At 43.8% G+C, this 12,075-nt stretch overlaps 1 protein-coding gene across 1 annotated transcript in view; it reads left to right on the top strand.

The window, feature by feature from the left end:
* LOC101829780 (H-2 class II histocompatibility antigen, I-E beta chain-like) overlaps positions 1-12,075 on the top strand; it is a 31,534-nt gene that overhangs the window by 5,861 nt on the left and 13,598 nt on the right. The window contains exons 2-3 of the mRNA XM_040732269.1: positions 2,674-2,955; positions 3,574-3,684. Coding sequence (XP_040588203.1) covers positions 2,780-2,955; positions 3,574-3,684 — 287 coding nt within the window. The 5' untranslated portion in view covers positions 2,674-2,779. The remainder of the gene's footprint in view (positions 1-2,673; positions 2,956-3,573; positions 3,685-12,075) is intronic.

Here is a 12,075-nt window from a genome sequence, read left to right as displayed (position 1 = left end):
ATTCTGTAGGTTTGATGTTTTGATTATTATATGGTGAGGTGACTTCTTTTTCTGGTCCAGCCTATTTGGTGTTCTGTAAGATTCTTGTATTTTCATAGGCATATCCTTCTTTAGGTTAGGGAAGTTTTCTTCTATGATTTTGTTGAGTATGTTTTCTGTACCTTTGAGCTGTATTTCTTCACCTTCTTCTATACCTATTATCTCAGGTTTGGCTTCTTCATGGTGTCCCATATTTCCTGGATATTTTGTGTTAGGGATTTATTGGTTTTGAGATTTTCTTTTGTTGACTACTGTATATCCTCTAATGAGTCTTCAACACCTGAGATTCTCTCTTCTATCTCTTGTATTCTATTGGTGATACTTGCATCTGTAGTTCCTGATCATTTACCCAGCTTTTCCATTTCCAGCATCCCCTCCTTCTGCGTTTTCTTTATTGTTTCTATTTCAGCTTTCAATCCTTCAACTCTTTGAGTTGAAGCCTTCATTTGTTTGGTTGTTTTTTCTTGGTACTCTTTAGATTCTTTGAGAGATTTGTTTATTTCTTGAATTTTCCCCATTTCATGGATTTTTTGTTTGTTTTTTCTTCTATTTCTTTAAGGGATTTCCTCGTTTCTTCTTTGAGGGTCTCTATCATCTTCATAAAATAATTTTTAAGGTCTGTCTCCTCTGCTTCATCTATGTAGTGCTTTTCAGGTCTTGCTGGTGTTGGATCCCTAGATTCTGGTGGAGTCATGTTGGTCTTTCTATTGCTGAGTGAGCTCTTATTCTGTCTTCTTCCCATATCTTCTTCCAGTGGGGGCTGGTGGGGTCTTTCTGTCTCCACTGGTCTCCTTCCTTCCTGAAGCTGAAGCTGGGATCGCTAGAGTTTGGGGCCTGGAAGGGCTGACTGGGGTCACTGGAGTTTGGGGCCTGGAAGGGCTGATGTCTTTCCTGTGTGGGTGGGTCTTCTGGATGCCAGGAGCGGCCCCGGAAGATCGACGGGATGGGTGTTGGGCGGAGGATGGGGAGTGTCCCCCGGAGACCGAAGCTCACCTGGCTGGCTGGGATCGACAGAGTTTGGGGCCTGGAAGGCTCATTTTGTTTTGTTTTGCTTTTGAGACAGGGTTTCTCTTCATAGCCCTGACTGTTCTGGAATTCTCTCTGTAGACCAGGCTAGCCTCAAACTCGGAGATTCACGTGCCCCTGCTTCCAGAGTGCTGGGAATAAAGGTGTGCACCACCATCACTACCCCCACCCAAAACTCTTGAACTTTTGAAGTCTTCACACAACAGTAGCATAGAGAGGGAAAGAAGTCTGAAACGTCTCTTACTTTCCCGAAGCTAGAAGTCTGAAACGTCTCTTACTTTCCCGAAGCTTCCTTTACATCTTACGCTTACAAACTACCTTCTTAGATCCTCACGTCTCACTTAAATGTCAGATCTTTTATTTTCATCCCACGAGACACAGACAGTCGGTTAATGAGAGCAGCCACTGCAGAAGCAAGGTCTTCTAAGTGAAGGGTTAGTAAAATGTTTCATTGAAATCTGTTTTGTGAGTTTATCTTCCAGTGTGAGGCCAGCAGAGTAAATTGTTCTGCCCGCCTTTCTCAGAGGCAAACAGAACGGCCCTATGAAGTGAGGCCTTGGTTTTTACCTATGATATGAACTGAGCAGGCAGCTGTGGCCTTGCGGGGGAGGGGCAGGCCAAACCGTTAGAGCTATAGTTAGCTGGCAACATTGCTTCTTTGCCCAGTGGTTAGTGTTACCACAACCCCGGAGGAGTTGCCTGCCTATGCCCTGTGGATTTCATGGAGAACTTAGGGTTGCCTCTAGGAGCTCTCACTTCTGTCTATCAGGAGGCATATTAATTTTTTAATTAAACATTTAACGTGCCTCTGAGGACTTTGAGGACCATGTATCAAGTCTACCTGATTTTAAGCAAACTAATTGTTTTTAGTTACTTGCTTTAGGATTAACCCTATGGACATATATAGGAGGCTGAATAGAGCTTGTCCCTGATCATTTATTGTCTTCAACAGCTTACAACCACTTAACAGCCTTTATGAGATTAGGTCTTTATAATTTTATCCCTGTTAGGTCTGGGCTTTGAAAATTTGTCTTGAAGCTGGACAGTGGTGGTATATACCTTATTCTCAGCAACGGGAGGCAGAGGCAGGTGAGTCTCCATGTTTGAGGCCAGCCTGGTCTACAGAGTGCATTCCAGGATAGCCAAGGCTACACAGAGAAACTCTGTCTTGAAAAACAAACAAAAAACAAGAACCAAAAACTTAACGGAAGATCCTTTAGCATCAAATAAAACCTTAAATCATAGAGAAACTGGGAGCTTTACAGGACCATAAATACAGCTCACATAGAGACTGGAAACCTTACTTTTCCAACAAGAAGAGACAGACCCTAGGGACACCCGTGTGTAATTCAGCTGTTAGGGAAAATTCCACAGCTGGGGATGAGCCTTTCTCTTACCGAAAGGACGTTCACCTCCAGCCGGCGATTCCTCCAGGGTGTGCAGCTGACAGCTACGGTGTGAAAACAGAACCAGAGTCCTGGGACAGCTGTGTTAGAATCTTAGTCACCCTGGAATTCAGCCTGGGTGGATGGAGGCAGACAGACAAACAGCCACCCGGGGAGGACAGCTCCACCCTCATGACTTACTCTCACCCCCTTTCTACTCTAGCTGAGCCCCGGGTGACCGTGTACCCGACAAAGACGCAGCCCCTGGAGCACCACAACCTCCTGGTCTGCTCTGTGAGCGGCTTCTACCCCAGCCACATTGAAATCAGATGGTTCCGGAATGGCCAGGAGGAGAAGGCTGGGGTCGTGTCCACGGGCCTGATCCGGAATGGAGACTGGACCTTCCAGATCCTGGTGATGCTGGAGACGGTTCCTCAGAGTGGAGAGGTTTACACCTGCCAGGTGGAGCATCCCAGCCTGAGCAGCCCTGTCACAGTGGAGTGGAGTGAGTGGGAATCCCCTGTCCCTGGGAGTCCCCGCCCACCAGGGAGGGGTGTGGCTTACCCCGCCTATCAGCTCTCTGCCCACAAACTGTTTGCACTGGTCTGTGCTGACCCCTCCTTCAGCATGGCTCACAGGGGTAGGTGTGTGATCTACAGCACCTTGGCCCCCTGGGAAGAAGTTTTGCCAACACACACTCTTCTGAGCCTTCCAGTGACACCACAGCCCAGGGACCTGCTTGTCCCTGGCTGCAGCCTCTGCCTCTGGCTGGGCTGTGTTTCTGCTGCTGCTCATGGAGATGATGGACAAGGAGCAGCATGGGGTCATGGCTGACCTCAGGGGCGTCCAGTCTCAGCTCTGCCTGTGCTTAGCTCTGTCACCCTCAGGACAGTGCAGCCTCAGAGCTCAGAGGCTTCCTGTCAGCTCAGCTCAGTGTGAACACATAAAGTCTCTTCATGCTGTGACCCTCCTGCTGTTTGATTTCTTTTCAACATCAGCAGGGTGTTCAATTCCTGCTCTTCTAGAAGAGGCTTCTTCCCCAGTCTCTAAGATCTGAGTCTCACGGTCCCAAGGGGAAAAGAAAATTTGTGTGAAAACCTCTAGCCCTGGCTTCATTTCTCAGGGGCACAGTCCACATCTGCACAGAACAAGATGCTCAGTGGAATCGGGGGCTTCGTGCTGGGTCCGCTCTTCTTCGTGCTGGGGCTGTTCATCTACTTCAGGAACCAGAAAGGTAAGGAGCCTGGTGTTGGCTGAGACCCCATAGCATTTCTGGGAAGAGCCATGCTTTGTTCTTGGGATGTCACCGGGTGTGACCTCAGGTTTCAATCAACTCTGTACCCAACAGTCTGGAGTTACTGGATTGAACCCCAAGGAGCGATAACATATAGGGACAGGGAAAGCTAAGACGATTCTGACTTGAGACCGGGGAACAGAGGAAGAGAGAAGGAAGAGGCACTGGGCTGTGTGCCTGAGGCTTCCTGAGCCGTCTCTCTGTCCTCAGCCTGCTCTGTCCCGACTGCTGTGGTCTGTGGTGCCAGAGAAATCCCAGGTGTCAGCTCAGAGTCTGGGGACATGTGTCTGGGGACATGTGTCTGGGGACATGTGTCTGGGGACAGATTTCCCTCCATGCACTTAAGTGTCTATTTTATTCTCTCTTCTAGGACAGTCTGGGCTTCATCTGACAGGCAACACCTTTCAGTCTTCCCTCAGAGACAGATCTGCTTTCCCTACAATGTGGGGCTGGGGCTGATGGGTGAAGAGGAAAACAATGCTGTGGGAAAGGGGGTCTGTGATACTTTGTTCAAGAGAGAAGCCACTTACAGGGGAAGCTGCTAAGCGCTCTGCTGTCCACAACACAGCCAGCATCTAAGAGAGAGTGCGTTTACTTTCTTTCTCCCTTATATCTCTTGCCTATCCACGTCCCTCTGTCCACGTAGGGGCATGGACAGTATCTCGGGTATGTGAGCTCTCCCCTACAATTCCCTTTTTAGTCTAAATAAAAGATTTAGGCTTGATACAAAGCTCAAACATACACAACATATATACAGAGAAAGTGATAAGCAAATTATAATCTATTTATATCCTACCTTAAGCATATCTATCCCATCTAAACCCTAAACCTATATGAAAGAGATGCCCAAATCTGAATACCTCCTTCCAATTCCAACCCTAATTAATTGAAAACTAACCCCATCGGATGTAAACTATCCTGTAATATCAACAGTAGGGAAAGGGGCGTAGTATTCCCAAAATTACTTCCTGCTGAATTGGAACAACGACAACCTCATGGGATCCTCTAGGGAAAAAAATGTTAGTGCAACCAGAGTCTCATATGCATTCAGTCTCTGTTGGCGGGAGATGCTTGATTGAAGCTCTTGATTGAAGTTCTAATGTTGATTGAAGTTCTTGTCTGAGGCTCTGACCAGATTGTAGAAGGTGCACCCTATCAGTTCATATGTCCGGAGTTGTGTAGAGCTATATAGTTCCAAATCCGTTTCAGGATGGTATTTGTCAGTTCAGATGGAATCGTTGAAGTGGGGCTCCATTTTCTTTCCGAGGTTTTTGAAGATTGCTGTCAGGAAATTCCTTGTTCTCTGTGGAAAACTCAAACATTAATGTTAACAGAGCAATTTTCAACTTTTATATGCATGCGTACAGGTAAACACAGCAATAAGGAAGACTTTCAGAGAAAGAACCGAGTATAAACAGATGACAGTTTCTAGATTTTGTTTTTTTCTGTCTTACATCAATGGCTCCTTGATATAATACAGAAATTCTGAATTTTATTTTAACAACATGCTTGGATTTAGAGGAGGACAGCCAAATCCAACTCCAAAGCCTGCTTCAGTTTAAGTGAATTGGGACTAAAAGAGTAGTAAGGAGAAATAGATATTATAAGAACAAAGTTGTGAGAGTCAGACATTGATACCAAACAGATTCTTGTTTGTTTGATGGTCCCTTAGCCATCCTCTCTTCTCTAGGTATCCATATGTTCAGTATCTTTTCGCTGTTTGCTGATGGGTTTTCTTGTGAAGACAAAAACAAGACACTTCCCTTTCCTTTTGTGAGGTTTCCTTACACCTCGGGGATTATGACTTGTGGATGAGCTGTCATTGTTCCTCTTCCCAAGGTTTCTCCTGTTCAGATTGAATCTTGATCAATATTGATAGTATCCAAAGCTTTTCTTCTCCTGCAGAAACAGAGGCAAAACTCCTTCTCCAATATAACACATATCCTGGTTTCCAAACTGAGGTCATACCATCTTTGAAATACACTGGTTGGTTTAGTTCAGAAGTTTTTCCTGTAGTCCAGTGTCTTTCTGCAGCTGTTTGTCCCTTCTCATTAGCATTAGTAAAGTTCAATATTAGTAAAGCATCATGTAATCTGTGTTTGGGGGTCTTTATTCCCACTTGTTGTTTACGAAGCATTTCTTTTCAGGTTTGGTTAGATTTTTTTTTTTTTGGTTTTTCGAGACAGGGTTTCCCTGTGGCTTTGGAGGCTGTCCTAGAACTCGCTTGGTAGACCAGGCTGGTCTCGAACTCACAGTGATCCACCTGCCTCTGCCTCCCGAGGGCTGGGATTAAAGGCGTGTGCCACCACGCCCGGCTTGGTTAGATCTTTCAATCACTGCTTGTCCTGTAGGATTGTAAAGTATACCAGTTATGCCTTTTTATGTTATAATATTTGAAAAACTGTTCCAATTTGCAGGAGACATATGCTGGAGCATTGTCAGTTTTTATTTGTACAGGTATGCTCATAACAGCGATGACCTCTAAAAGGTGTGTGATAACAGAATCAGATTTTTCAGACCTGAGAGCATTAGCCCTTTGGAAGCCTGAAAACATGCCTATGGTATGGTGTACATATTTCAAACTTCCAAATTTTGGAAAGTGAAATATGTCCATTTGCCAAATTACATTCCTACCAATACCCTTGGGATTACTGCCTGCTGGTAATGGAGTTTGATTATAGAATGAACAGGTGGGGCAGTTTTTTACTATTTCCTTGGCTTGTTGCCAAGTGATAGAAAATTCCATCTTTAAGTCTTTCCTGTTAACATGGAATTTCTTATGAAATTGTGAAGCTCCCAACACACTTCCTATTAATAAATGATCAATCTCTAGAAGACCTGGTAGACCCGTATGGGTCTGATGTGTGTTTATATATATATATATATATATATATATATATATATATGTAGGATGAGTTCTATTTCTGATCATTTCCTGTAATTGTAAAAACAATGAGATTAATTCTGTACCATCAGGAACAAATTCTGTAGTCTAGATATGTAAAACGACTCTCTCTGCATACTGAGAATCTGTTGCTATATTGAGAGCCTCTGTAAAGTCTTTAAGTACCATGAGAATGGCGTACAACTCTGCCTTTTGTACAGAGTTGTAAGGGCTTTGAACTACCTTACTTATATTTCCTGATTTATGATCTGCTTTTCCTGACTTGTTTGCATCAGTGTAGAATGTAGGGACTCCAGAGATGGGCGTTTTTCTTGCAATATGTGGAAGGATCCAAACCATTTTCTTTGTGAATTTGATTCTCTCTGTTTTGGCGTAATTGTTACTGATCATTCCCAAAAAGTCACTGCAAGCCCTTTGCCAATATTCATTATCCTTCCATAAGGAGGAAATTTCCTCATTTTTTAAAGATACAATAATCTCTGCTGGGTCTCTTCCAGTCAGTTGATGAAGCCTTAACTTATCTTTCACTATCAAATCAGAGATCTTTTCTATATATGTCTTCAGTTTTTTATCCTGTTTATGTGGCAGAAATACCCATTCTGGTATAATGTCTTCCCTCTGCATTAAAATTCCTGAGGGGTATTCTCTAGATGGTAAAATAACCAGAATGCTGTCCAGTTTTGGATCCACACGATCCACATGTGCTTCTAATATTATCTTTTCTACCCATTCTAATTATTTTTCAGCCTCAGCCGATAATATTCATGGACTCTTTTAGGGTCATTTTCCGGTGTTTTAAATCATGCCCTTCTACTCCGATAATTGTCTGTGGTTGAGAAATTTCTCCTAGTAGTTTTTGAAGATCATTAAGAATCTGGTAATGATCTCTCCTGATCTGTAATTTTTGTGGTCTAATTTTCTGAAGATCTATTTTATAACCTAAATAATTTATAGAATCTCTTCTTTGTATTATTTTTCTGGGTCAATCTGTAATTCCCAGTGAGGCAAAACTTCCTTTGCTGCCTCAAGCATCTTTTCCAACGTTCCTTCCTTCGAATCAGCCAGCAGTATGTCATCCATATAATGGTAAATTATAGATTGCAGAAATAGTTTGTGAATTATTTCCAAAGGTTTTACCACAAAAAACTGGCACAAAGTAGGACTATTTAACAGCCTTTGTTGCAAAACCTTCCATTGAAATCTTCTAACTGGTTGAGAATTGTTATAGGTAGGCACTGTGAAGGCAAATTTTTCCCTATCTTTTTCTTGTAAAGGTATATTGAAGAAGCAATCTTTTAGATCAATGACTATAATAGGCCATCCTTTAGTTATCAAAGAAGGTAAAGAGAGTCCATAGGCTGATTTAGTTTTTTTTTTGTTTTTATGAGACAGGGTTTCTCTGTATTGTTTTCGAGGCTGTGGGTCCAGCCCAGCCTTGAACTCACAGAGATCCGCCTGCCTCTGCCTCCCAAGTGCTGGGATTAAAGGCGTGTGCCACCACCACCCGGCTCTGATTTAGTTTACTGTTGGATGTCAGATCAGTTAGCATCCTCCATTTACCAGACTTCTTTTTGATAACAAAAATAAAAGAATTCCACGGACTGGTGGATTCCTCAATATGTCCAGCATTTGCTGTTTCTGAACCAGCTTTTCTAAAGCCTCTAGCTACTCAGAGATCATAGGCTATTGCCCTACCCATGCAGGTTCATCTGTTAGCCATTTTAAGGGTAGGGCTTTTGGTTCCTCAGTAGGTGTGGCACTGGCATCCTGTTAATGTACAGCCTGTATGTTTGGCATCTTTTACTGTAGTGCCTTACAGTAATTTTTCTACCACAAAGAGCTTGTGTATGATTCCTATCTGATACAGGAGGCATGTTAATCTCTGTATTCCATTGCTGTAATAGATTATGACCCCAGAGATTTATAGCAATATCTATGACATATGGTCTCAGTCTTCCTCTCTGTTCTTCTGGCCCTATACAGCCAAACCATCTTGATCTTTATTTTACTTGAGATAGGGTTCCAATCCCTAAACCTTGTACATTTATGTCTTGTAGAGGCCATTTTTAGGCCAAGATTCTTGAGTTATAATAGTAATGACCACTCTACTGTCCACTAAGCCTTTCAGTATCATGTTGCTTATTTTCACTTTAATTTTGATCTCTTATCATTTATAGAAGTCTGCCAAAAATACACATTTTTTTTGTTTCCCTCAGTATGGGTTGGTTCATCCTCAGTAACTAATCTGTCATCCACATCACTATAGGCTTTATGATAAGCAGTGGATTTTCTAATTGTCCTTGGAGAAACTGTTGTCCACAGTGATTGGGTATGACTGGACCACTTTCGACATGGGGGACTTCGAGAGGCCCCTTGAGGAGTTTCCCGATAGTAAAGGATTACCTTGTTTGTGGTCGACCTACATAATTGGTCCAGTGTCAGCCTTTGCCACATCGCCTGCATAATCCAGAAGGCTGACACTTCCTGTTTGAATCATTCCTAGGAGGAGCATTATTTCTAGGAATGTGTTGCCTACGATTTCTTCTCAGATGCCCTATTCTCCCACAGTTAAAACATCTGGTATTTGGATGCCTGCTTAAATTTCTGGAGATTGCTTCTCCTACCCAAGTTTTTATGTCCTCACAGTTAAGGCATTTAACATCTCGATGTCTCTTTAGGCCCTTAGAAATTGCCTCTCCTACCCAGGTTCCTGTATCTTGATTGTTATACTCAATGTTTGCTCTGTGTAAAGCCCATTCGTCCAATGACACTGATGTAATTTTTAATGTCCAAAGTATTTGCTTACCTTGTGGGTTTGTATTCTCATAAGCTGAAGACTCTATAAGGATTTTCCAGACTCTGTGTCAGATACTTGTAATTCTACTGTTCTGGCCAGTCTTTGCAAGAACTGAGTGAACCTTTCTCTTGGACCTTGTATCACCTGAGTATATGGTTCAATTCTTTCTCCTGGTTCATGAACCTTACTCAAAGCATTCAAAGCTGCTGTATGGCATAAAGATAGGGTATGTTTGTCATGTTAACCTGGGCCTGTGGATCAGCATAACCACCCTCACCAAGAATTTATCTTGGGGAGCCTCATAACCTTTCTTTAGGCCTTTAAGTTCAAGGGCTGTTGCTTCCTCCCTCCACAAAGCCCTCCATTGTATGTGAGACAGATTGTCTAGCCCCGCTGAAATCAAATGACTCCAATCTCTTAGTGTTATTTTATTGATGCTTGCTCAAGAGCTCAGCAAATCCCTGACATAGGGGCTATGGACCCCGTAAGAAACAATGGCCTGCTCAGTCCCCTTCAGATGCTTCATCTGGATTGGCTCCCACTGATAAGTGATGGAACCATGATGGTGCCTCCTCGTTGGTCTTTCAGTCCTAGCTACTGGGAAGGCCATGTGAGGTGACCTAACAACCTTAGGAAGATCTCCTAGGGGTCCAGTAGGTATACCTCTGTCATGGCCTGCCGCTACAAATAGTGACTCTGATGTATCAGCTTGTAAGTTCTCTAAGACTTGCAGCCTCATGACCATCGTATCTCTGATTGATTGAATTTCCTGGGTCGGAAATTTTTCTAAGACTGCATAGAATCTGCCTGTTTGTTGGATTCCTCATTTATGCATGTAATTTGCCTTCTAGGAATAGTGTTCTATCTGCTAGATGTCCATCACCTTCAGACATGGAATGAATTGTTCCTAATAATTTGATGGTTTCTTCCTGACTGGATTGTATTTTGTCCATAAAGACAGTGAACATGGACTCATTTGTGTCTTGTAAGTTGTTATGTTTGTGTTCTAAGCTATCTACTCTGTTAGACAGTTCCTCCTTGACATGGAGATTTTGAATTTTTCACTCTGATTTTTAATCATCTGTACATTTTCCTCGTCATCTTTCTCATTATTAAGGAGTCTCTTCCATGTGATTATATGTATGAGGAAGCGGCTCCTTTCAATGGTCTCCCGGTGGCTCGGTGGGCAGCTACGGGACAGGGGAGTGGCAGATGAGTATGGAATGATAAACTCCCGGCAACCCAGGAGGGGATTCTGGGGTGTGAAAGGGCACAGAAGCGATGTGAGCTGGGATCAGGGTCTGGGGACCTCAATTGCCATCCAGTGAGCGCTAACCTTACCGGGGCTGGGTGAACTTAAGTCCCCACAATTTCTGATGCCAGCAAAAGGAAATCAATGCTATGGGAAAAGTGGGGGGGGGTCTGTGATACTTTATTAAAGAGAGACGTCACTTACAGGGGAAGCTGCTAAGCTCTCTGTTCCCCAAAACACGGCCAGCTTCCAAGACAGATTGCTTTTACTTTTTTAACTCCGTTATATCTCTCGCCTATCCCACGTCCCTCTGTCCACAGGGTGTGGACAGTATCTCGGGTTCATGAGCCTACAGACGGGCACCAGACAGAAACACCAGGGAAGGCATAGACCCCAGGGCCTGGCCAGGCAGTTTGCACAGAGCCGTGTTCCCTGCGCTTACTGAAGGCCTGTGCTCTGCAGCAGCCTTGACTTAGGACATAAGACGTTCTCTCTGCTCACTGCCATGAGTCAGGAGAGGCCTGAGGGGGTGAGAGAAGGCACTGCAGAGTGAGGTCTGGAAACACCTCTGTCCCTGTGCTCTGCAGGACTCCTGAGCTGACTGAGGTGACAAGGCTGAAGGAAGGAGCTTCCCCTGTCTCCATGGCTCCAGTTCCTCCATTGACAGTGCTGCCCCAGGACCTGGCTCCTCCTGGCTCTGGACCCTGCAGACCTGTGCTCCATGATGGCTGACTCAGCCCCTGCTGGAGACTGGCAGCACAGGACAGAAGTCCCCTTCTCTGTCCTTCAACCTTGTATTCCCCTGTCCTTTTTCTTTTGCATCTGAACCCATCCTGTGACAGGATCCCTTATCACATTCTTCCTCAAATGAGCGTGCAGGTTTAAAGACAAGATATAGAAATCAGAAAGGAAAGATTACATTGCTACAACATGGCTTTTGTTATATGTATGTGAGGTAATGCACATGCTGAATTCTTAATTAAACATTGTTTGTGTGCCTCTGTGTATGTTTCTGTGTGTGTATATGTGTGTGTGTCTAGGTGTGTGTTCATGTATATCCATGTTTGTGTTTCCATGTACATGTGTCTGTGTGTGTGTCCATGCATGTGTGTCCATATGTGCGTGTGTCAGTGTGTGTGTGTCAGTGTGTGTCCATGTATGTGCCTGTGTGTGTATGTCTGTGTTTATATCAAACACCATGCTTTCTACCCTGTAATTACATATGCATCCCTGATTGCACTATAGACTAGGCTGGCCTCGATCTCTCAGAAATTCATCTGCCCTGTCTCTGATAGGTTAGAATTAAATGCATGTGCTACCACACCCAGTTGGCTTGAACTTTTCATAAAAAAATCAAAGTCAGTTCCTAAGCACTCA

The sequence above is a fragment of the Mesocricetus auratus genome, unplaced genomic scaffold (assembly GCF_017639785.1).
Source record: "Mesocricetus auratus isolate SY011 unplaced genomic scaffold, BCM_Maur_2.0 Super-Scaffold_100027, whole genome shotgun sequence".
NCBI classification, from domain to species: domain Eukaryota; kingdom Metazoa; phylum Chordata; class Mammalia; order Rodentia; family Cricetidae; genus Mesocricetus; species Mesocricetus auratus.
The sequence above is the reverse complement of the archived record's forward strand: the minus strand, read 5'-3'. Positions and strand labels throughout refer to the sequence as shown.